This window comes from Aythya fuligula, chromosome 1 (assembly GCF_009819795.1).
Source record: "Aythya fuligula isolate bAytFul2 chromosome 1, bAytFul2.pri, whole genome shotgun sequence".
NCBI lineage: Eukaryota > Metazoa > Chordata > Aves > Anseriformes > Anatidae > Aythya > Aythya fuligula.
The window spans coordinates 113473659-113496217 of NC_045559.1; the positions used below are offsets into that span (position 1 = coordinate 113473659).

General features: G+C 38.4%; 2 protein-coding genes across 3 annotated transcripts in view; both read right to left on the reverse strand.

Moving 5' to 3' along the window:
- Positions 1-578: 578 nt before the first annotated feature.
- On the reverse strand, positions 579-7299 carry PSMG1 (proteasome assembly chaperone 1). The gene is made up of 7 exons (XM_032201164.1): positions 7153-7299; positions 6946-7055; positions 5390-5541; positions 4933-4995; positions 2771-2969; positions 1777-1913; positions 579-774 (listed from the first exon to the last, which is right to left on the reverse strand). The coding sequence occupies exons 1-7, from the start codon at positions 7290-7292 to the stop codon at positions 700-702; spliced, it is 876 nt and encodes a 291-aa protein (XP_032057055.1). The 5' UTR covers positions 7293-7299; the 3' UTR covers positions 579-699.
- A 1975-nt stretch (positions 7300-9274) lies between these two features.
- BRWD1 (bromodomain and WD repeat domain containing 1) overlaps positions 9275-22559 on the reverse strand; it is a 56705-nt gene continuing 43420 nt past the window's right edge. The window contains exons 36-41 of one of the 2 annotated variants that reach the window (XM_032189885.1): positions 21471-21623; positions 21015-21184; positions 19607-19842; positions 18281-18472; positions 16862-17836; positions 9275-11370 (exon numbers count right to left, since the gene is read on the reverse strand). In XM_032189885.1, the coding sequence (XP_032045776.1) occupies positions 10226-11370; positions 16862-17836; positions 18281-18472; positions 19607-19842; positions 21015-21184; positions 21471-21623 (2871 nt within the window). In that variant the 3' untranslated portion in view covers positions 9275-10225. Of the gene's footprint in view, positions 11371-16861; positions 17837-18280; positions 18473-19606; positions 19846-21014; positions 21185-21470; positions 21624-22559 lie in introns of both variants that reach the window. The other variant, XM_032189875.1, reaches the window with a different exon arrangement.

Below are 22559 nucleotides of genomic sequence, written 5' to 3' on the forward strand. Positions count from 1 at the left end.
CTTCCTGCCAGACTTATAGGCAGCGTCATCCTAAACCACTGTGACTTTGTGATTTACTCACTGAATCCAAGTCACAGCCCTTCCACACAGGTCAAAAGCTCTGTGTTCCTGCCTCATCTGTAAAGCAAGCTTGTTGTCCACTAGGAAGTCTTTAAAAGGTATTTACCTTACTTTACTTACTGCATTTTGTATCACTAGGTATGAAGTCTGTATATGCACACATACATATAAATAATTCATATATATACACACACAAAATACGTGTAGAAAGATGCAGAGAATATTTGCCTCACCACAGACAGTTTTTTAAAGAGGTTCATATATTAAAAAAAAACCTTTTGTCTCAAACTGAAGTAAAAAAAAAGGTGCCCTCATTAGATATAGACAGAATACCTGAATTTCTTCATTTGTATATATAGGAGATACATTTAGATTAGACAATTCCTTCAGGAGGAGGAAAAGATTGCTTACATATGTAAGATATCCTTCCTACATAAAATTGCTCCTGAAGAAGGTTTCCCATCCCCTGCAGAAGAAATATGTGTTTGTAGTGATGAATTAGAAAGTAACGAAATGAATTCAGAAGTAAAAATTGAGCAGAATTTATTCAACTTTTAAGGAAAAACTACAATCCCAAAGTGTCCTCTACAGAACAAACAGGAGTTTAAAAAAGTGCAGTCTGTGTTGGAAGTGTCCTCTTTAGATATAGATATTATTATGAGTTTCATTGGTTGTCAGTAACTTCTTCAAACTCTTTGTGCTTTCAGATACATCCTAGGAAAAGGCAGAGATGATCAGCATTAGTTATGTTTCTGTTACTGACAAAAGCAAACCAAACAGACAAAAATCTCACTGTCAGCCATTCCCATTTTCAATACCAAGAATACCAGTTCGGTCAATATGTTAACTGTAAGCAAAGCTCATGTCTTCTGAATGAAGGTATCCAGAAAACTACTAAAGGCTCCAAAGGAATTTGCAATTTAACAATGCAATGGGATTCCTCAATTTGTGTTCCCCCTCCCTTGTATAGTGGAGGGCCGGTCTGCATTTCTGCTGTTGTTTTCCTCCAAAGCTTAAACATTTACATGCCAGTCTGTTAGACTCACATAGCAGACCTGTAACTCCCAATTCCCACACTTAAAGCTGAAGTACTTCAGTACCTAGAAACCTCTTCTGTCACTGAAATAGAAGTCCAAGTGGCAAAACTGAGGAATGGATTTTGAATCAACTATACTTCAATTAAAAACATTTCAGAAAACAGAAAGACATTTGCTTTAATAGGCAGAATGCCACGATTTCAGAGCTGTTTGGTTAGAGCAAAACTGCAAAATCATCTTTATAGATTCAGTCTAGTAAGTCTAGTAAAAATCCGCAGGTCAAAAATTTCCTAGGAAGCTTTCACGTATCTCACAAGGCAGTTAGATACAGAGCGAGAACAGAACTGCCTTCCATATGCATGTAGAATGTCAAAAAAAAAAGATGCATATACTGAGACATTTTAGACACTTCCAAAGCGAGCTGTAGCTTGAATAAACACAAGAAATTACTCCAATGTCACAATACCAATGCCACTGCAAGAGCCTGAGAAGTTGCAACAAGTACTATACCAGAAATCACTGTCTACATTAAGAAATTGTCAGTACAGCCTGTACCTTTCTGCACAGTACACACACACTCACTCTACTGGTGGGGTCACATCACCAGCCAACTACAATTATTGAAAGACTGACCAAGACAGACCAAATCTCCCATTAATTTTCCAGTATGAGATTTTACCTTGACTAAATTCTTCAGGGTTTCAGAAGAAAGCAGAGGCTTGAATGCTTCAATCGTAACCGTGTCCAATTTGATGACATCCGTGTAACACTGATACAATACTGCAGGAATCTGCCATACTTGACAGTAACTCAGAACTAAATACAAGTGAAAAGAAAATGTATATTACATTCAGAATAGAAGCAGCCTTACTTCTTATGTATAAAATCACACTTGATCTTGCCAGAACTTTAAAAGCATGAAAATTTATCAATTAACTGCTCAGGATCCTGGCTACTAGAACAGCCACCCCTCATTCCCCAGGTACACAAGAAAATAAACTACCAAAAAGCAATGAAATGCAGATCATCTTTCTTCCTGGTAAATACCTTCACTGGAAATCACACATTATTAGGAGTAAACATAAGTAACATGAGCTTTTGCTAAAACAAAACAAAATCAAAGGGCAAATGAGATGAGTTTTCTTTTTCTAGAAAAATCTGCTTTTAGCTCTTGCAAGATAATTTTTTCCTGGTGACACTTCCATTAATTTGATATTCTATAACAAGTACAATAATAGAATTAAATTTAACTTTTCCACGAGGTCAACCAGTAGCACTGAGGAACCTATTTTAACTTTAAAAAGGAGAAAGAAGTTTATAAGCCTCAAATTGGACATTCTCAGAGGGAAGTAACTTACTGAAACACATTTAGTTCACGAGAAATTAAGATATCCCAAAAAACAATATACAGTATACTTCCCATAGTTATACTAAATAACTTGCCAGTACTGACATCCTGCACGGAAGTGGTAAAAAATTGTTTTTCAGATTTGTCTGTGTTTTTATGAGGCAATGTAAGATGTTGAACAGTTAAGAATTAACTTTCAAAAAGCTAACTTGGTAGACACTTCATATAATTAACTAAAAAATTCTAATTGCAATGGGATGCTCTTCAAAAAAAATAATCTGTATTGCCACCAGCAGCACAGTAAAAAAGTGAGACTGCAAAATACCAGCAGCAGGAAGATCTCTCACTATGTTTGGTTGTTCCAGCAGTGGGCAGCAGACCTGCTCTTTGAATTCTTTCGTCTTTAGGGCTTTCAAAAATGGAGATGGAAGTGTTAACGTGGATTCCTGAGTTTTATAATCAGCTACAGGACACGTTGAAAGAATGGTTACTTGCAAGCCTTCCTTTTGTATATGGCCGAAAACCTGAAATAAAAACGTTAATACATCAGCCAAATTTATCTGCTCACAGTAACAGTGTAAGAACACGAAGATGAATTTCATTTTCAGTTCAGGTAGCAAACAGCTACCTTCTGCTCTGAATACTCTTCTCTCCAGATCTGTGCTCAGCAATGAAACCAAGGGGAGCTGTCAGGAGGGCTGCTGCTGCTCAGAGACAGGCTGGGCATTGCTTGGCTGGTGATGAGCAGCTCTGTTGTGTACCACGTGCTTTGTATAGTGTTTTTGTTGTTTTTTTCCTGTTTCTCCCCCCCCACCACCCTTTTCTTATTAAATTGACTTTATCTCAAGCCATGAGATCTTGCACTTCTCTTTTCAACTTTCTCCTCTATCCTGCTGCAGAAGAATAAGGGGTGTGAGGAAACGGCTGTGGGGTGTTTTGCTGTCTGCCAGATTAAACCACAATGGTTGATTTTGTTGGAAACACTAGCTAGTGCACACTTCCGCAAAACTTCACTCTGTGCTTTCTTACTTTGTGATCGCTTACTGAGAAAGCACAGAAACGATCTGATTCATGGAGACTGTGAGGATGCACAGTTAATGACAATTTACACAGAACACAGAACAGGTCCGTAACACACTGAAAGCAAAAGCCTGACACCTCTGCTGTACATTTAAAACTAACAATGACCATAAGTTCTAAAAATACACAGTAACATTGGCTGGGTAAAAACTGTGTAATTCTTCTGTTCAAAACCACCTACGTTTGTAATAATACATATGCAAACAGCTGAAAAAACAGCAATGGAGAAGACAATGATGTCACAATAATCTTTCTTTTCTTATAATAATTTAAATTAAGGGGAACATAGCAAAAACAAAACGTTTAAGGTCCTAAGGTTTCTAAACTTTGAAGTCAACCACTAACCCCCAAAATTGAATTAAACTATTTGGCAAGCCACTGAACGACAAAAAGCTCGTTTTCTACCAACCTGGGCCTGAAATCTCTAAATCACTCAATGAATCCAGCCCAACTTTTCATCCTCTTTGCCCTGCCATAATCTCTCTGGCTGTCTCACAGCAATAGCCTTCTACAGCTCTCCCCTGCTCCCAAGCAATCCTTCTCCGGTGCCAGCTGCCTCAGCTGGCAGGCTGGACAAAGCAGGCATCTCAGCTTGGGCTGAGGCCTTGGCAGACACGCGGCTCTGATCTCAGACCACAGACTTGCACAACTTCAGCATGATGTAACGGATTTCGAATCAAACTGCTTGCTCATCAGCTCAGTACAGATTCAAAGGAAGGCAGGTTAGCAAACAAACAGCAATACAAAATAAATCCTTCTTCCCTGAGGCTAAGATGTGACCCAAATTCATACAGAAATCAGCAGCCAGAAAATTCCCCGTGGTTTCATGTTATTAAAATCAATGTGGTGCTATCTGGGGTGATCTGAACAACCAGCAGCATTCGTGTACATGGGGCAGCCCACGTAGCAAGCAATGTGTGAAAAGAATGGGATAAACACTGCTTTGGAGACAACTTCCTTTGGAGTTCCACCTTGTGAATGAAACAGATCACACCCATTAGTAAGGACACTTTCTACCATGAGTTTCACAGCATGTTTATCTGGCAGCTGTACATAGTAAGTTGTTATTTTTAAGGATGAACTCTCCCACAGCTGAAATCCAGTTGGAACAAGCCATGGAATGAGATCAGAAAACAGAAAAGGAACAAAACAAACTCTCCAAAAGATGTAACTGCACAGTGAGTTACAGCAGATGTAACTGGCAGCACTAAAAATAAAAATTAAGGAAAAAAAATCAAAGGATTTGCAAATAGATTTGTTCATTTGTAGAGTACTTGAGAAAGAAAGACACAGTAGAAAGTTATTAAGAATGCTGTTGTGTTTAGAAGAGTAGAGAGAGAGAAGAGGCAGATGCACCAACTTAAAGACCCCATTTCACTGCTCAGTAAGTTGTTTCACCAGTTATACCTTTTCAAGCCACTGGAACTGTTGATCCTCTGCAACGTAGCAACTACACTGACACAACAAAACCTGAAGGGAAAAAAAGAGGTTGTGTGATCAAGCGGTTTAAAGAGCAAAACAACAGCTCATGATCATGTGTAGAAGGTGGTATGACTACAGCCAACAACTTGTTAAATATTTTTTGGCTTCTTCACCTCTATTTCAACATGAGCTTTTAATTCATAACTGCTGTTAAAACACTCAGACATGCAATGCATCCTCTTTGTACTGAGCTTCCCAGGACAGAACTTCAGGTGGTTTTAGTGAGTGTAACAACCGTTCAAACCTTCTGTGAGTTTAGCCAGAATACAGCAGCCGTAATGCTTTGTGCTCGGTTTGCTCTGGGCAGTCTGGGGGTTGCAAGGAGGCTGCTCTCTTTTTCAGAAAGGTAAAATGCAGAAGAATTCATGCATAAGTCACTTACTGTTGGATCTGATATTAATCTATAGAACAGGCAGAAAGAATCCGTAGGGAGGACATTTGTTGTATTGGAGGTTCGACACCATTCATTCCACAGTTTCACAGCTCCAACTACTTCCCAACATACAGAATCCAGAATAAAAGACGACAGAAAAGCTGCAAAATAAATTCTATTAATTCATAAAGAATAAAGTCTCCGTTCTACAAATAAGTAGCTGAACTAGAGTATTTCTTTACAACCTCCTCAAATTAAAACGTAATAATAGTGTATTTATTGACCACATCTAGCAAAGATCAAGAATGCGAGTAATCTCATTGCATCAAGACTTTAAAGATAGGAGCAGTTCTAGATATAGGTAGAGATCCTTAGCATCAAAAACATGTACTACCAGGAGCTGCATTGCTACAATCAGCTTTGATTGTTAGCATACAGTAAGAACAAATGCTAATAAATATTAAGTATTTAATGCTACTATATGTTAAGTATTAAATACTACTACATATTATTAAATGCTACTCTTTCTTGACATACCACATTTAGCAGATTTCTCAGACAAAACAAACAGCCAGCAAGGCAGAACTATTAGGCTGTCTCTAGGAAGCAGACACATGAGTACTCAAGGCTTAGTGACAAAAGAGATGCTAAATCAAAGATTATAAACCAAATTAGTTCCTGTTAAACATATGACAGGTCTAAAATATACCTTTCACTACTTTTAAAGGAAAAAAAAAATGAAAAAAGAAAAAACAAGCTAGTGAGGTTTACTATTGATAAGGATGTCTGTGATAAATATACAGAAACCTTAGAACATCTTTATATCCACAGGCAAAGAGCTACTCAGAAGCTCAAGACCATTGCAGAGGGAGAGGAAGAAGGGAGAGGTTGTCCTAAGACTCGGGGCCTAATGAATGAATAGCCACCTCAAACAGGGCAATACGGACAATCATAGAAATAAAAGGCAAGAAAGACTGATCAAGAAAAAAAAACATGCAAAAGAATCATTGTTCATTAATAATGAAAGAAGGTGAGGCGGAACTCAAGTCAAAAGCATTCACATTTAAGTTAGACTTTGCCGAGGATTTTAAAATAAACTGAAACTGATTTTACATGAGGACATGGAAAATTTCCAAAAATCGGGACAATAAAACCTCAGAGACCTTCTTACACTCACGTAGTAGGAAGAGTTAACGCGCGTTCAAGAGCTTTAAAAGAAAGTGGCGAGTGAAAGAACATTTGCGATTCTCAGAACGCCAACCAGAACATTTGGTTTAGTCAGTTCTAAGTGCTCTGAGGACAGCAGGAGCGAAGGCAAGCTCACGACGTAACTCCAGGCCCTCTGAAGTGCATTTTGAAGCATGGGCAGAAGTGCGATGGCTTACTGACGTGCAGTTTTACGACGTTGATAGTCACCTACTTGTAAACACCAGCCTGCACGGAGCTGCCTGCCATTACACATGGAAACACTTCCCAATTCACAAGCAGCCCCGGGGATCTGGACACCCACGAGCACTGCAGCTCCGCGCGGCTCACACCGCGGCCGCCCCCCGCGCACCGCCTACCTGCGGCGTTGTGTCCCACGGCGACGACGAAGCTGGAGCAGCGCAGGGGCTCGGCGGCGGCTCCCGGCGCGGCTTCTCCCGCGGGCAGCGCCCAGCGCACGGCCACCTCCCTGCGACACAGCCGGAGGGGCCCTGCAGCAGCCCGGGCACCGCCGACAGCTCCCCCCCGTCCCCCAACCCCCCCGCCCAGCCTCCCCTCCCCGCTACCTCTTCTCCTCCACCCTCCTGCGGATCTCCCGGTCCTCGGGCGTCTCCTGCAGGGCCTCCCCCGCCGCCTCCTCCTCCTCCTCGTCGTCCACGCCGGCCCGGGACGGCGCCGCCACCACCTCCCCGAAGAACGTCGCCATGGCCGCCCGCCCCCCTCAGCGCCCCGCGCATGCGCGCCGCGCCCGCAGGGCTCCCCTCAGCGCCACCCAGCGGGCGGCCGTTGCGGCCGTTAGGGCCGTTACCCTCCCCCCCTCAGCCCGTTACCGAGGGGTCGCAAATAATAAAGAGGGAGGTTGGGGTGCAGGCGTAGGGCTTTACTTCGGTCCGCGGCTACACGTACAGCGCAAGTCTTCGGGACTAAAAGGGATTTCGCCTAACGCTTCTGGGCCTGCGCTTTTAGTACTGCCAGCCTAGTCAGGTCCTGCTTTAAAAAGCAAAAAAAAAAAAAAAAAAGAACCCAAACCACCCAAAACAAAGAAAACCAGCATCACACATTAAGCAGCTTTAAATAAAGATACTACTTTTTTTTTTTTTCAGGTCTACTTAAATCACTTTACTTCCCTGAGTACAGCGAGACCAAATAAATAGTGTTGAATGATTGCGGTCACCAGGAAGAGGGCAAGGGGGCTCTCTGCAACACTCAGGAGACCCAGTTCTCCTCAGAGTAACCGTGCCCCGTTTACAAATAAATAAATAAATACATCCAAACTCATGGAGGGTGAAAGAGCAACAAAAATCCCTTTACCGTTTAATCGTTTCCCCTCCTCCTGGCTCCACAATCTGGGTAATAAAAACAAGAAATACAAAACAGTATTTGCTTTGCTTACAAAAGAAAGTGTTACGACCCCTAAGCTAGTAATTTCCTCTCAGATAGACAAATACAGAGGCCAGAATTTGCTCTCAGCGGTCTGGGATCATCACAAACACACAGTGCATGAGTGCAGTATGACAGAGAATACAGCATCTGAATGGCAAGAAAGAAAAACTTTTTTAAATCTAAGACTGAATTATAAATACAAACCTAGCAGCCCAATTTTAGCTGTTTGAACACAATAAAAATTGTGATGATCACTTATAAAAGCTCTTATACCAGTTTTCACCCCTATATTGGAAGTTATGTTTCATAGAACATTACTCATAAGCAGCTGCTAAACAAAGTACTCAATTTATGGATAACACAAAAATACCAGTTGACTTGTTCTTTTTAACAAAGATGCTGCTAAGAGATAAAACACACAAAGCCACTTTGAAGAGTCAGGTTTCATCACCAAACACAACTGTGTTCATATTTTATAAACCAACTTAAAGATTTCAAATAAACATGTATCTTGAATGTACAAAATTCTGCTATTATATTAAAGACTATGCACTAAATAAAGAACATTCCTGGGGCAAGAATGACATAAACTAGGTTAATCTTGGACTTCATACAGAAGTTTTAAGGAAAAAAAAATAGTACTTCTCTATACTGAGATGACATTCTAGATCCAAAATGCTGTGATGGTCAATGCACCTTTTGGCACAATGTCAGCAACACTGCTGGAGACGTGGTTCTCACTAACTGCTGGTAGGCAGCATTTGGTCCTCCTTTTTCCATTACTTCACTGCCATTTGTATAAGCACTCATTAACAAGTCTGATTATGAAGCTGCACTAACTTTTTCCCCCCAAAGCCCTTTGAGATACTATTACCTGTCCAATCTGCTAGAAAACTAACTCACAAGCTTGCTAGTTCAGTTAAAATGAGCTGAGTTAGGACAGATCTAATACTTTACCATATCCCCTATTGAACAAGGAGATCAGGAATTGCATGCATCAGCCACGTGAGAAACTGAACCAGCAGAGGAGAGGCAGGAATCCTATAGCAGAGTGGGACAGGAGCTGAGATTGCCAAGCACCTTGTGTTGGATTGAAGGCAGTGACCTGGCGGCTTCAGCCAGCACAGCTCCAGGGAAAAGCAAGGAAAGAATTTATAGGTGCTACACATTCTCGTTTGATACACAGGCCAACCAAGAATTTATACTTTTTTTCCCTGGAGAAATTTTCTCTGATCTCCTAAGCAACAATTATTTCTTGACAACAGCAGCCACCTCAAGCATTTCAAAAATTGGTAGATATACTGCAACAGTCCAAACTGATATGTTTAATCAACGCAAAAATCTAACATTAAAGCACTTAGAAGTTTAAATATGGAAGAACAACGGAAATATAGCAAAAAAGGTCTGGAATGTAAGAATCCTGCACCTCAAACTTTTCACGCATAAAAAAAACAGAACAAGTGTTTTGTTGTTTTTTCTATTTTATAAAGAAAACACACAAAAACCCTTAGGCCCAAGAGTTCACCTGCATTTCATATTCTTAAGTTTAGTTTACAGGATAGAAGTCACATTAATGATAGTACTACCTGTCAGCATAAACCCTCTCTTCACCAGCACCAATATGCCTTTTTAATTGGCAAATACACTTTTTCACTGGTAACTGGTTCTAGTTGTATGTTTTCAATTACGAGTGTACAGAACATTTAGCATCTGTACTAATACAAGCTGTAATGTTGTTACCTTAGTGACTGCTCATTACGCTTTTGATGCAACACTAGCATCCACCGGATTTTTATAGTGTACATTATTATTTATAAGCCTGTTAATATTGTATATGATTTCATACAGCATTAGAGATGTTTGAAATCAGTTCTTGAATGTTGTATGACCTAGGTAGTATTCCATTGCAGCACCCATAACAATAATACTCAACATACTGCTATTAACCTGTTGCGCAGTGTTTTAACATTTTTTTTTAAACTCTTGTTATATGTAATAAAATACCAGTAAAGACAAAAAAATTGCCCCTATAATGAGGCACATTTTGGCATCTGTGCTAAATGCTGCTACATGGGCAGGCAAGTGCAAGTCAAAATATGAAAAGGAGAAAGTCATGATCTAATCACATTCATAACTTTTTCATAGAAAAATATAAATATATTCCCTGAAATGTAGGACAAGGAAGAGCCAGCATCCATCGTGAGTTCTAGTGCTATTACCATAAAAAAAAAAGTGGGCTGGCTTTTCCTCTTAAGGTTACGTTTCACCAACTACGTCACCTAAACCTCTGTCATCATCGTCGTCATCGTCACAATCGTCGTATCTTACAGTCCGTCTACCCCTATTTCGAGTTCTTATCTTAGAACGCCGATTAGCTCTTCTATATTTGGTGTAATCCAAATCTTCAGAGTCATTTTCTTGATTAGGTTTCCGACGTTTCCTTCGCTGGGGTCTTCTGGAAGGCTTAGACAAATCAGAATTTTCTTTTCTAATGGTGTCTGTTTTTCTCTTTCTCTTTTTTGTTTCTGCGGCATCACTGTATATACTGTTATCAGTTCCAGAGTCTGAATCAGAAGAACAATTGAAACTGGCTTTTGAGCTTCCTGCAGTCTCAGGTGTTTCCACATTCTCCGATACTGAGCTTTTTTCATCTTTCTTCCCCCCCGTTTCAGATTCTGGTGTTTCTTTTAAGTCATTTGATAATTTTGATCTTTTGAAGCGAGCTCTAGATTTTGTTTTTGGTACTTGTCTCTTATTTTTAGTTTCACGTTTACCTAACTCAGAATCCACCTCCTCCTCAGAGTCGCTTACATGATGGTTGTGAGCTGAAGTTGATTGATCAGAAGTTCTCCAGTTTCTCCCGTTTTCTACCTTGTAGTTTGTGGAATCCTCCCCTGAAGAGTGGCACTCCTTTTTAAGAGCTGCAGCACGGACAGTTCTGTGCGTCTGCCTGTCATTACCATCATTCTGCTTCTGAGCCACTTCTACCTCCACCTCAGATTCTGTTTTTTCGTTTTCAGACTCGCTAATATATTTTCTCTTAGGAGCAGATGACTCAGGGCAAGAAAGTTTTTTTCTGCCAGAACACTGTTCCTTCTCATTTTCAGACATCAGGCTAACATCTACGTCCGAGCTGCTGAGCGGTTTCTTCCTGGATGCCGCAGATACACCGCCATGAAGGTGCTTCCTGTTCTTTTTCACTGTGTAAACACTTTCTGAGCTTGATAACTCTTCCTTTGTATCACTCATTATCTTTATCTTATTAGCTGCCAAAGTGGCACACCTTCGTGGATTTTTTTTCTCCGTCACATTAGACAGCTTTGTATGTTTCTTGTAGTTAATGATGCACGTCCGGCTCCTCAGCACTTTTCCACTTTGTCCAGTCTTCTCAGACGTTGATTCTACAAAAAGATTTAAAAATGCCTTTTAATAACTTACACTTCTACAACTGCTAGTTCATAAAGCACAAACACTCCCATGTTTAATGAAATACACAAAAGCATTTTTTGATTTCAACTGCTACGTGCAATTTATCTTAAGCCTTTATTAAAAATACAGCCACTGAGTCCCGAGCATATTTTTAACTCTCAGGATTAGTGTTTTGCTTTGAGATGATGAAAGGGTTGTAAATTAACATTCTTTAGCATCTCTCTAGAAATTAGCTTACAAGTTACCTAGCTTAGCAAACACCTGCTTTCACACTACTAATACTTCCATCATTAAAGCTGTAATTTTCATACCAAAATTACTTTTCAAAATGAATTATTACACTTTGTAGACTGTTCAAAAAAAGATTTCATGCAGATACTAGTCCTGGATGGATTTCACAATTTTAAGTGCTTTCACATACAGAGAAAACACTTAAACCATTCAGTTCCTTAGGGACTTAAACTCAAGAGCGCTTCTAACAGAGAACCTTCCAATCAGTATTTTTAATACAGCACTTGCTTCTTAAGCTTCTTAAACAAATATTCAAATCAGTAAACACCATGAATGATGCTACCAAAATAAATGCTTTAGACATTTTGCATTCTCATGGAAACAGAATTGCTGATAAGACACAGCCAAAAATTAACACGAGAAGTTCTTAAAATAGATTTGACTTTTTTTTTTTAAATCACTCTTTTGGTAGAAGTGCCTTTGCAAAGTTCACTTTCCTCAAAATTGATGTCTATCTCATATTTCTTTGGAGCCATTACTGATTTACTGATTTTTTCACCAAGATGGGTAAACACGGGCACCATGAAATCATCTACTTTATATTAGTCTGTCACTTCCTGATAACAGAACGAACAGAGATTTTGTTCTAGCTCAGTCTCATTGCTTTTCCTGATTCTCTACCTGTACTCTACAAACAGGGAAAAATCATGGCAGCTCCTGCATACTCCTTTGCAGAAAGGTTGGCAAATGAAGCACTTTTTCAAGGAAATGTTTAGGGAAGAGGAGGGAATGCTATAATTACACAGCAGATGAAAAAAGCTCATCTTGCTAATGCTGCTCAGCTGTTGGAACTAATGACCCAATGTCTTTTGAGAATGACAGCTCCTCAGGCACTGGAACGGTGGCCTGAGATAAAGCTGAGCAAGGTTCAGTTCCTTGCTCCTTCTGGCCAGCTTACTGTGCTCAACACTGGCAAGGCATTTGGTCTTTTTGTTCCCCAACATATCACCTGTCAAGCTAGGATAGGGCAACATTTTCCCTAAATTCTGTCAAGAATACGTGCAATGAAGATGTATTCTAAGAGACTGGGAAATAATTTAAGTTAGAAAAGTAATTGGACAAATCCAGTATGTCCAACTTGAATGCCAGTATTAAAAATCTGTTCAGATGCCAAATCTGGTCTTTATTTGAAGGTAGATCAGTTTATTTACTACTCACATATCAAAATTCCTTCTTTTGATATTCCCAAAAGTTAATTCGTTTACTGCCTGTTTTAACAGCTTCCAGAAATTACACGTATATGTTACTAGTATTTGTACTGTGTGGTTTTATGGCCAAAATGTAACACACTGCTGAATACTGCATAAAAGCTGAACTAATTCACATAAAAGAAAGTGAAGACCTGAAACTTAAATTATACACTGTCTTCCAATACTATCACGTAGACAAATGGCTGCTGCTCATAGCAGTTATTATATGAAGTAAGGCTGAACAGGCAGATGTAAGATATTTAATGTGATAAATTAAGCCTGAAACAGGAAAATATTGTGAATACTAATAATGGTATATCATAACATACTAGTGGTACACACATTACTGGTTCAGAGAAACATTTTGATCAGTTACTAAATGTGGAAATGTATAACCCAACTTTAAGATTTAGATTCCCCTATAACTGCTTTAACACACTCCCATTCTAGAAGGGCAATATGGAAACGTGCAAAGGACAGCATTCAGTATTAAGGCCAGGCAAAACTTAATCCCCTTTGGCCACCTGAAGAAAGTATTGTTTAAAATCTTAGATATCATCTGGAAATATCCCAATAGAATTAGCTTTAAAAGACAAAAAAACTGCACATGCAAAGATTTTAGCCATTTTTCCACAGAGAGGTGTTTATAGGTTCATGCTTTTAAAACAAAAAGCTTTATCATAACAGATTATGCATATTTTCAAAGTTTCAGCAGCTAATTCATAAAACCAAATGCAAGACTAAAGGATAGAGCAACATTGCAATCTACCCAAGAGAGGAATCCAGCCCTTCTGCAACACACTACGAGAATATTAAACCTATACTTTGTACCCAAATTGGCAGCAAATTAGTAGAAAGCTTTTCCCCCTCCAGTCTTTTTCTTTTAAGTTAAAACTTCTTACTAGAATTAAAATCCGCTCTGTAGTAACTTCAACATCCCCCCATACCACAGCAGTAAAAGAAATGCTTGCATCAGCTTAATGAAACTTTACAAACAATATCCAGAATTAAATGCTGCAAAGGTACAAGCAGATTGCACAAGCAGGAAGAGGGAGGATCAAATAAAAAAACCTCCATTTATCATATGAACTGAGAGCACTTTTACAAGAAAGCCACCAAGATACGAAAGCCTTGTCCATCAAGTTTGCAGCTGTGACAAGGAATGCTGGTGTTCTTGCCACCAGACCAAACCTGGTAGTGTGGGCTGCAGCACTGGACAGACATATCCAGCCATCCCTTGAGTCATACACAGTCATATATTCAAATAAATGTATTATATACATGCGTAAGTATTTAAATAAAAGCATGCATGTACTCCAGCAGTACCTAATGAGTAACTTTCACAGGTACAAACAGGTTTAGCTTGTTATTTCCAAGCAGCTATCAGCCTCTCCAGAGAGAGGAATGCACACACCAGTTTGGCAAACCACAGTAAACCAGGCTGTGCTAGCAGCACGTCTGCTGTACCTATCATCTGTTGAGGATTAAAGTGGGCATCTGCTAATATAAAAATAGTTTGACTACCTGTGGAAGTACCCCAAAATAAAGATGAAAAGGGAAATGGAAAATAAATGTGGTTTAGTGTAGACATCCAAGTCTATGTACCAGTTCATATAAAGGACAACAGCTTCAGCCCTATATTTTTAACCATCCTGGTGCCCCACATATTGGAAAAAATGGTGTTTTGTTTTTTCTTTTTCTCCCTAAGCTAGCAGTATGCTGAGCCCTCTTCTCAGATAACCATTGTTACTCTACAATGAGACCCAACCCATACAAGTATTCAATCACTGTATTTTATCCTTGTTGACTTTTAAAGAGCATATTTTGTCATCTTGTAGAAACTTAACAATGCTTGCTCTTGCCCCATATTTAACTTGCATTTAAGAATTTTCTAACTTTAGATGGGGCCTCTTCATTTAATTTAAGAGTTTTAAAACGGCTTCCCCTTAAAATGTTGGTAAAAATGGCAAAAAAATAATCCACTGCAAGTGCAGTTCACCATTTGGGAGGTTTCACATGGCAGAGAAGTTAAACATTTCTGTACAAAATAAGACTGCTCTATAAAAAACGCAAAAATAAAGTAAAAAGTATGTAATTTATGCACTAATTCTTGTAAAAGCCATTAGGAATTTTATGATCATGTAACAGATGCAGCTCATTAACTATTAATACATCCTTGACAGTGGCACCAGTTACAGACTAAAAATAATGCTGAATGTGTTGTTATGATTGCTAGTTTTACCTAATAGATGAACATTGACTACTAATGAAGTTAGAGGATAAAGTAGAAAGAAATGCATTCATCATCCAAAGGAACAGGATATTCACTCTGACCTGAAAACTGATGGAAGAGGAAATCAAGGAAGTTTAAGAAAAAAATGTGAGTAAGAGGAGTTCTGCTCCAAGTTATGGCTGGAAGACAACATAACATCACACCCCCAGAGGTAAATGGTACAACACAAGAGAAGCTAGAATTTAACCAGAGTGTTAAAAAGCTGGCAGGAAAAAAAAAAAATCACATTCTCAACAAGCTTTAACCACTCCAATATACACAATTAAAACACCCACATTACATTCAAAGGACAACCTTTGAATGAGACTGAACCCTGCAGTTCACACACTGGCTACTCAGTGTGGCAGTTTCTACATATTTCATGGAGAAACGTTTACATTAAAAAAATGTGTAATGAAAGATTTGTAAGTTGACCAGTGCTGATTTCCCCTTAGAAATGCTGTGTTGGACAAATTTGGTACAGAAAATGTTACTGACTACCCACTTTTAAAAAATACAAATGTCCACTACATCAAGTATTTGTATAGAAATACCTTCTCTTTGCCGTATTAAAAATCTCTTCAACCTCAAAGTAAGGATGCACATCTAGAAAAACTAGTTAGAACAGTGTCATCTGCTTCAGTTAGTTACAACATTGCATAGACACCCATAAACCCATGAAACTCGAGAAACCAAGGAACAGAAGAATCACCGCTGTGTTTGGTAACAGAACCCCATCCACACGCTCTCCAAGAACACCCAAACCTCAGATCCTCCTAATCTTAAATGGGGGAGAAGCCAGACAAGCATCAGAACGTTACCATCACAGCATTAAAACGCATCGCTACCTTGACAAGGACACTACCCATCACTGACAAAATCCAAAAGGCAAATTACGTTAGAGATTCCAACGTATGCCATGGAAGTAAAAAATAATTAAAACATCTATCAGTTTCATTTTGAAAGATTACAAAGGTACTTCAAATGAAAATAACATATGTCTGCTTTAGCACAGAAGTCTTCAGAAAAAAAGGCAATAATCTAAAGCAAGAATTATTATCTTGAGTTTATGAGTGAAGTAACAGAACTACAACTCAGATTTTCATTACTGAAATTCTCCAATCAAGGAGCAGGCTGACAAAAGAGAATGAACTTTTCCTTTTGAGATTTTCTGGTGCCTTGACCTACACGCGATAGCAATATCCTGAAGGTTGCTGTGAATATGAATTCTTGTGAATATGAATTCTTAGTTTTGTGTCAACAACCAGAAAGGCAGTGCTTCTTTAACTGTCAACACACTCAGAGTAATGCTACTTCAACACAGGTATTTTAGCATGTTAATATATTCTGCTATGTAGGTAAGAAAGTGCAATTTAATGACAACTTTTTCACAGAAAAACGTATTCCCTGAACTGCTTCAGAACTGCCAGAACCCATCATGAATTCTAAATACCAACAAACTGTCACCATAGAACTGTAATACTTTTCTCTCAGTGCTGTTTGGCAACTCCCCAGTTCCCCTGTCAGCAACACCATACCTTACAATTCACCCTCCCTGATATTTAGTTCAGATTTTAGAACAGCCAGAAACACTATTACACCACACAGCTCAAATCCCCCAGTCATTACCCATTTTAATCCTTTGTTAATCCTATGTTGTTTCCTCCTAGTCACCACTAGAATCAGATACATTAGCTTTAGTAATTTTACCTTTTCTGAAGATTTTTGTTTTTCCTTTCCTTCTCCTCTTTCTTGTTTTTGTAGAAGTGTCACAATAATTACTGTTATTAGAATTTGTTTCAGATTCTGTATCAGAAGAGTCGTTGTAACTGGTACCAGGTCCAGATATTGAATTCCCTGCAATTCTAGATGGCACCAAGGTCTCCGAAATAAGACTTCTCCCATTCTCTCTGCCTTCTGCTTCAGATTCTGCTGAGTCCTCTAAATCACTCAAGACTTTTGCTTTCTTTAAGGGAGCAACAATCTGCAGACTAGTAATTTTTTTGTCATTCCACCTATTTGATTCAAAATAGACTTCATCCTCAGAGTTGCTCAGTGCAAGCTTATGTGGAGACGTTGACTCATCAGCTTTTTGACTGCTCCCATCCTCTGAATTATGGCTTTTGGCATCATCTTCCGAGGAGTCTCGTATGGAACTTCTCACTTTGGGAGATGCAGAATGGAGTGTCCCACCTAACTGTCTGTGGCCGTTGCTTTCCCAGGTTTTCTGTTTCACCTGCATGTCTATCTCAGAATCTGAACTTCCGTTTTCAGATTCACTAACAAATTTTCTTCGTGGAGCAGATGAACCAGGGAGAGAAAGATTTTTCCTCTTGGTAAGCTGCTCTTCGTTTTCTTTTTCACTTTCAGACTTCACACCTACGTCATCCTCAGACCCCTCCAGTAACATTCGCCTGGCTGCAGCTGAGGCATTTCGATGAGGCAGTTTCCTGTTTTTACACCCAATACCAATACTTTCTGAGCTTGAAACCTCTTCTTCCACATCACTCATTAGCCTTAACTTATTAGCAGCCACGGTAGCACTTCTGCGTGGAATTTTTCTGTGTCTACCAGTACTATTACTCGGAGACTCAGGTGTCACCACTGACTTATTTTCAGAATCACTTCCATATAACCTTTTCCTGACAGTTTTTCTTGTATTCCCGTTCTCCTGCAGAAGCGTTCCTGTAAAGTACAGGAGGGATTAAAATCTTAAAAGTAAGAGTAGAAGATTCTTAAGCCTTGTCAAATCGGGAATAGATTCAACCTACAGACATAATAAATGCAATACACCCCTAGTAGGAGTTACATGGTTTTGTTCTCTGGCAAGAAAAAAACGTTAAATTTTGGATTCATTCTAGCTCTGTGAAAACTAGAACTGCTTTAAGAACTACTGCTTTTACTTTAAGATATAAAATGTTGCAAGACACACCCTCACAGCAGGGCTTCAGTCCTCCTACCCTAAGTACTGAAAAAGATCTGAAAAGTTCAGAAAGTAATATTTTGAGAGCAACAGACCTACTACTCAAACAATAACACATACACAACAATTAAATACTGATTACATTTAGTTTTATACATACACACCTGGATTATTGTCCATTCGGAAGAAAGCTGCTTGAATCTTACCTGTTTGTTTTCTTTGAGCAGCTCGATTCCTAGTTATCCTACAGTTGATGCTCTTTCTCCTACATACACCGTTGTGTAGTGGAGGTGACACAAGAGCAACAGAGCTTTCTTTGCTTTCTTCTGAGCTGCTTGAAGAGGATGAAGATGAAGAAGATGTAGATGAAGAAGCTAAAGAACCTTCTATTTCACTTTCTGTTTAAAAAAAGAAAAGTCAATCAGAATTCTAACCATGCAGTTAGCTTGCAGTTAAGGGCTACGTTTTGCTCATTCAGGAAATCTTCAAGATTTCCTCATAATATTGTTTTACAGTACACTTGTTACCATGCTGTAATGTCTTGTACATCTGAAATTATTAGTTCTACGAAATATACCACTCCACATTTATGAGATTTCTGGCAATAAGTTTCTTTAAGCTGCATTTAAGTTTCAAGTAAAATAGCAGAGCTGCTCCCAAATAGCAGATTTACAAATAGCAGATTTAAGAGAAGAGCATGTTAAAAAATCCCGAATCATCTGATAGATCCCTTCTTTTACCAGGACTTACATCCTTGTTCTTTGAAAGGAGCTGAACTTTTGCCAAGGTAAAGTGTGTGTGTGTGGGGAAAATGACAGGAAACATTTTATGACTCCGGGAACTTTTTTTTTTTCCATTTGCTAATTTTGGATTTTAATTTTTATGTAACATGCATGGGTTTATAACTGGTATTTTGTATCAAATACACCACATTTTCCTCTCAGATAAGAGGCATCCATTCACCACAACAATTTTCCTAGAAAATCCCCTTGAAGAAATTCTATTATTGTAAGAGTTTGGTAAGAGTTAAGAACATGAAGTAATCATGCTGTTCGTATGTCAACTTATTCTTATCATCAGTCTTACTCAATTCAGCTTTGCTGTGAATTCCCACACAAGGCTGTAGAAAAGTACATTTGACTGCAAAATGGATATATAACCAAGACATCTCTGCTTCCACGTAAATTATGCTAGTAATAAATTTCTGCCTAGGAGCGGGCTTTGTCATTAATAAAATTAAACTAATTGCTTTCTATATTAAAGAATGTTAAAGCATTCTTTAGTACACAGAACTTTTTATAATATCCACAGACCATCCCTGGAAGTCTTCAAAAGACGCTTAGATGTAGAGCTTAGGGATATGGTTTAGTGGAGGGCTGTTAGTGTTAGGTTGGAGGTTGGACTCGATGACCTTGAGGTCTCTTCCAACCTAGAAAATTCTGTGATTCTGTGAAAGAAACACCAGTAGGTAATTCACAGATAAAGACAGATGAAAATCCTCATCTGAAACAGATTTTTCAAACATTTCTTACCTGATGACGGTGCAGAACAGTTTGTTAGTGTTGTAGATCTAGCTTTGCCATTCCTTTCAAAAGATGCCAGGCATACAGAATCAGAGGATTCGCCAGAGGAACTATGGTTGTAATTGCTAGCATTTGTTTTATGGCTTGCAACACAGGCTGCTCTGCTTGAGGTAGGTTGACTAAAAGCATCTTCCTGCTCAGATTCAATTTTTGCCTGAGACTTTAATGGTTTCTGCTTCATATTTCTGCTGAAAGGGGAAAGTAAAAGCAACACGGGTTGTAAACTATGAAAAAATACCAACAATTAAGTATTTTTAAAATGATGTTCTCTGAAAGCTTAATTAACCATATACCATATGATTTTACAATTTGGAATGGTAGTTAGGTTTGTGAGCTAACATGGTATGGGACAATTTTGACAAGAATAAGCATTAACTACTTTCATTAAAATAAGTCTACAGTCCTAGTAAAGTTACACAAGAGGAGACTATCTCTAATCAAAACCAAAAAAAGGTAACACTGAATACCTTTTAGGTCTATGTCCTCTTATTGTTTACCAAGATACTGAAACAACAGCCTCAACTTCTGTTGAATTCAGTCTCTTGTTAATTGCACATAAGCCTCAAAGCACAAATCAACATTATTCCATGATAAACTGAGTTCTAAAGACACGAAGACAGCACCTTTTTCAAGAAAGTCTACGGTCTAAAATAAAACGCACATTTGGAGAGGAACTCACTGATTTGATTCTTCCTTTAAATGCATGCTACATGCAATCCTGACATCGTATTTGAGTAAAGTATGAGTGATCTACATGGGATTATTCCTATCCCTTCACTATCAGACAAAAAAGGCTGGTCAGCAGCAGAAAAGTATACGCTCAGTTCCAACAGTTCAGCATGTTTAGTTTTTGTATTTTATCTCACTTCACCCCATATGCAAATTAACAATGAGAGTTAATCATGTCAACCAACAGTGGTGTCAAGAGTGTGTTTTCCTTCAAAGGAGGAGATGCATACTAAATTACCAACAGAACGCCACAGTAAATTAAGATCTCTATAAATCCACAGGACTACCTTTCTTCTGTTCATAGTAAAGTAACTGCAATACATGCAGTAAGTTTCGCTAATTATTACAGTCAGATTAAACACTGATTTTCCTCAATGAAGTATTTAAAACAAAGCAAACAAAACAAAACCACCCGTTATATTTTTCTGTCCTTCCACTGTTTCCTGGGCAGTTTTACATTACAACAGAACTTCTTAAGCATGTCTGTCCTACTGAAAAAGAATTCTACAAGTTCTCACCAAAATTAGCTAACCACTTAATAAAACAATTGTTCTCTTCTTCTTATATGTTAGTGAATATGAATATTAATCAGCTATGATAAGCCTCCATATCTTCATAATTTCATTACCTGAGCATTTTGCTAGGTTGCTGCGTCGAGCTTTGATTCTGAAGTCTTCTAGTATACCTCTGGTTTCTTCGTAGTTTTTCATTCTGTTTTTGACCATTTTTGAAATCTGAAACAATTCTTCTTATTTTCTCCTCAAATAATGCTGACAATCTCAAGGTCATACTGTAAATCTAGGCAAGGAAGTGGTTTATATTAACAACCAAAACTTTCATGCAAGACTAGCATTTCTAAAAAAGTAAAAATGGACAGAAAAAGAGAAGTCTGGCACATGATAGACTACAGCACTAGATAAACAAGATATGCCATGCACAAATTAATGTTTAATATAATTTAATGCACTTCTCACCTGTATCTACTCAGCCAGAAACTTTATTCTAAATACTGATAAGAAAGTTAATTACAAAATAATACCTAATTGCATTACAAAAAGCCTAAGAAAACAGTATTAACAGCTACCTTGGACTTTTTGTTTGGAGTATAAGACTTGGCATTACTAAATATTAGTCTTATATCTTTGCACAGTTCCATTGGAGTGTCATAATTTCCAGCTTCCAGTGTTTCTTTCACTGTACCGAAGTCCATTGGAGTGTCTATAATATGTCTGTAATCCTAGACAGAACATGAAGAACAGTAATTCAACAAGTTAGATGAAAAACAACACTTTTGAATTTTACTTCTAGAATTTAAGAGCTCAGGTTATCTTAACCATCAGCTCAAGACACAACAGACACCTAGCAGAGCAGACAGCTAAGCTGTTGCAGAAACTACTTGACTTAAAGTCTACATTAGAGCCTATGTAACTTCACTCATTTTCAGCATCACCCTTGGAATTTATTAGAGATCATGGTTTAATATTACCCCATGTGCTTGTACATACAATTTTGCAGTTTCCTTTCTCCTGATTTACCTCAGTAACTATTGACTAACAACAGCATGCAAGTTGACGTTTTTTTTTGTTACTCAGAAAGGGGAAGTAAGACTGCAGTGAATCTTCATTTAATCATTTCATTGATGCATTTTACAATGAGAACTGATCCGGCTATAGAAGAGAGAAATGAAATTCTGGAATTACGTAGATTGCTGAAGAAAGTACACCATGAGGCTGCAGAAGGCCTTCAGCAGCCAAATATTATATTGATACAAAAGAACCATTAGAGCATAAAGATGTTCTGAGATGCATTTTACACAGAACTTAAGAGAAAATGCAAACCAGATTGGACGGGATCCATACTTCAGAGGAACGTATGAACCGATGCCTATAGGTTATCTAAATGTGAAGATTCAAAGTGGGGACAGATTCCTAAAAACATACAGTGAGCTGAACAGCAGAAAAAATAATAATGGCAGCAGTGAAAATAGGAAAAGTAGTAAATCACGGGACTACAAATAACAAGTTCCTGTTTCACTGCAGTCCATTCATTTATTTTTATCATCAGAGTTAATTATTAAAGGCAAAACAAAACTCATTTAACGTATCAGGATATTTGTAGACATTATACTGCTGCTCTGCAATTGTTTTGTACTGTCTCAATACTTTGATGGATC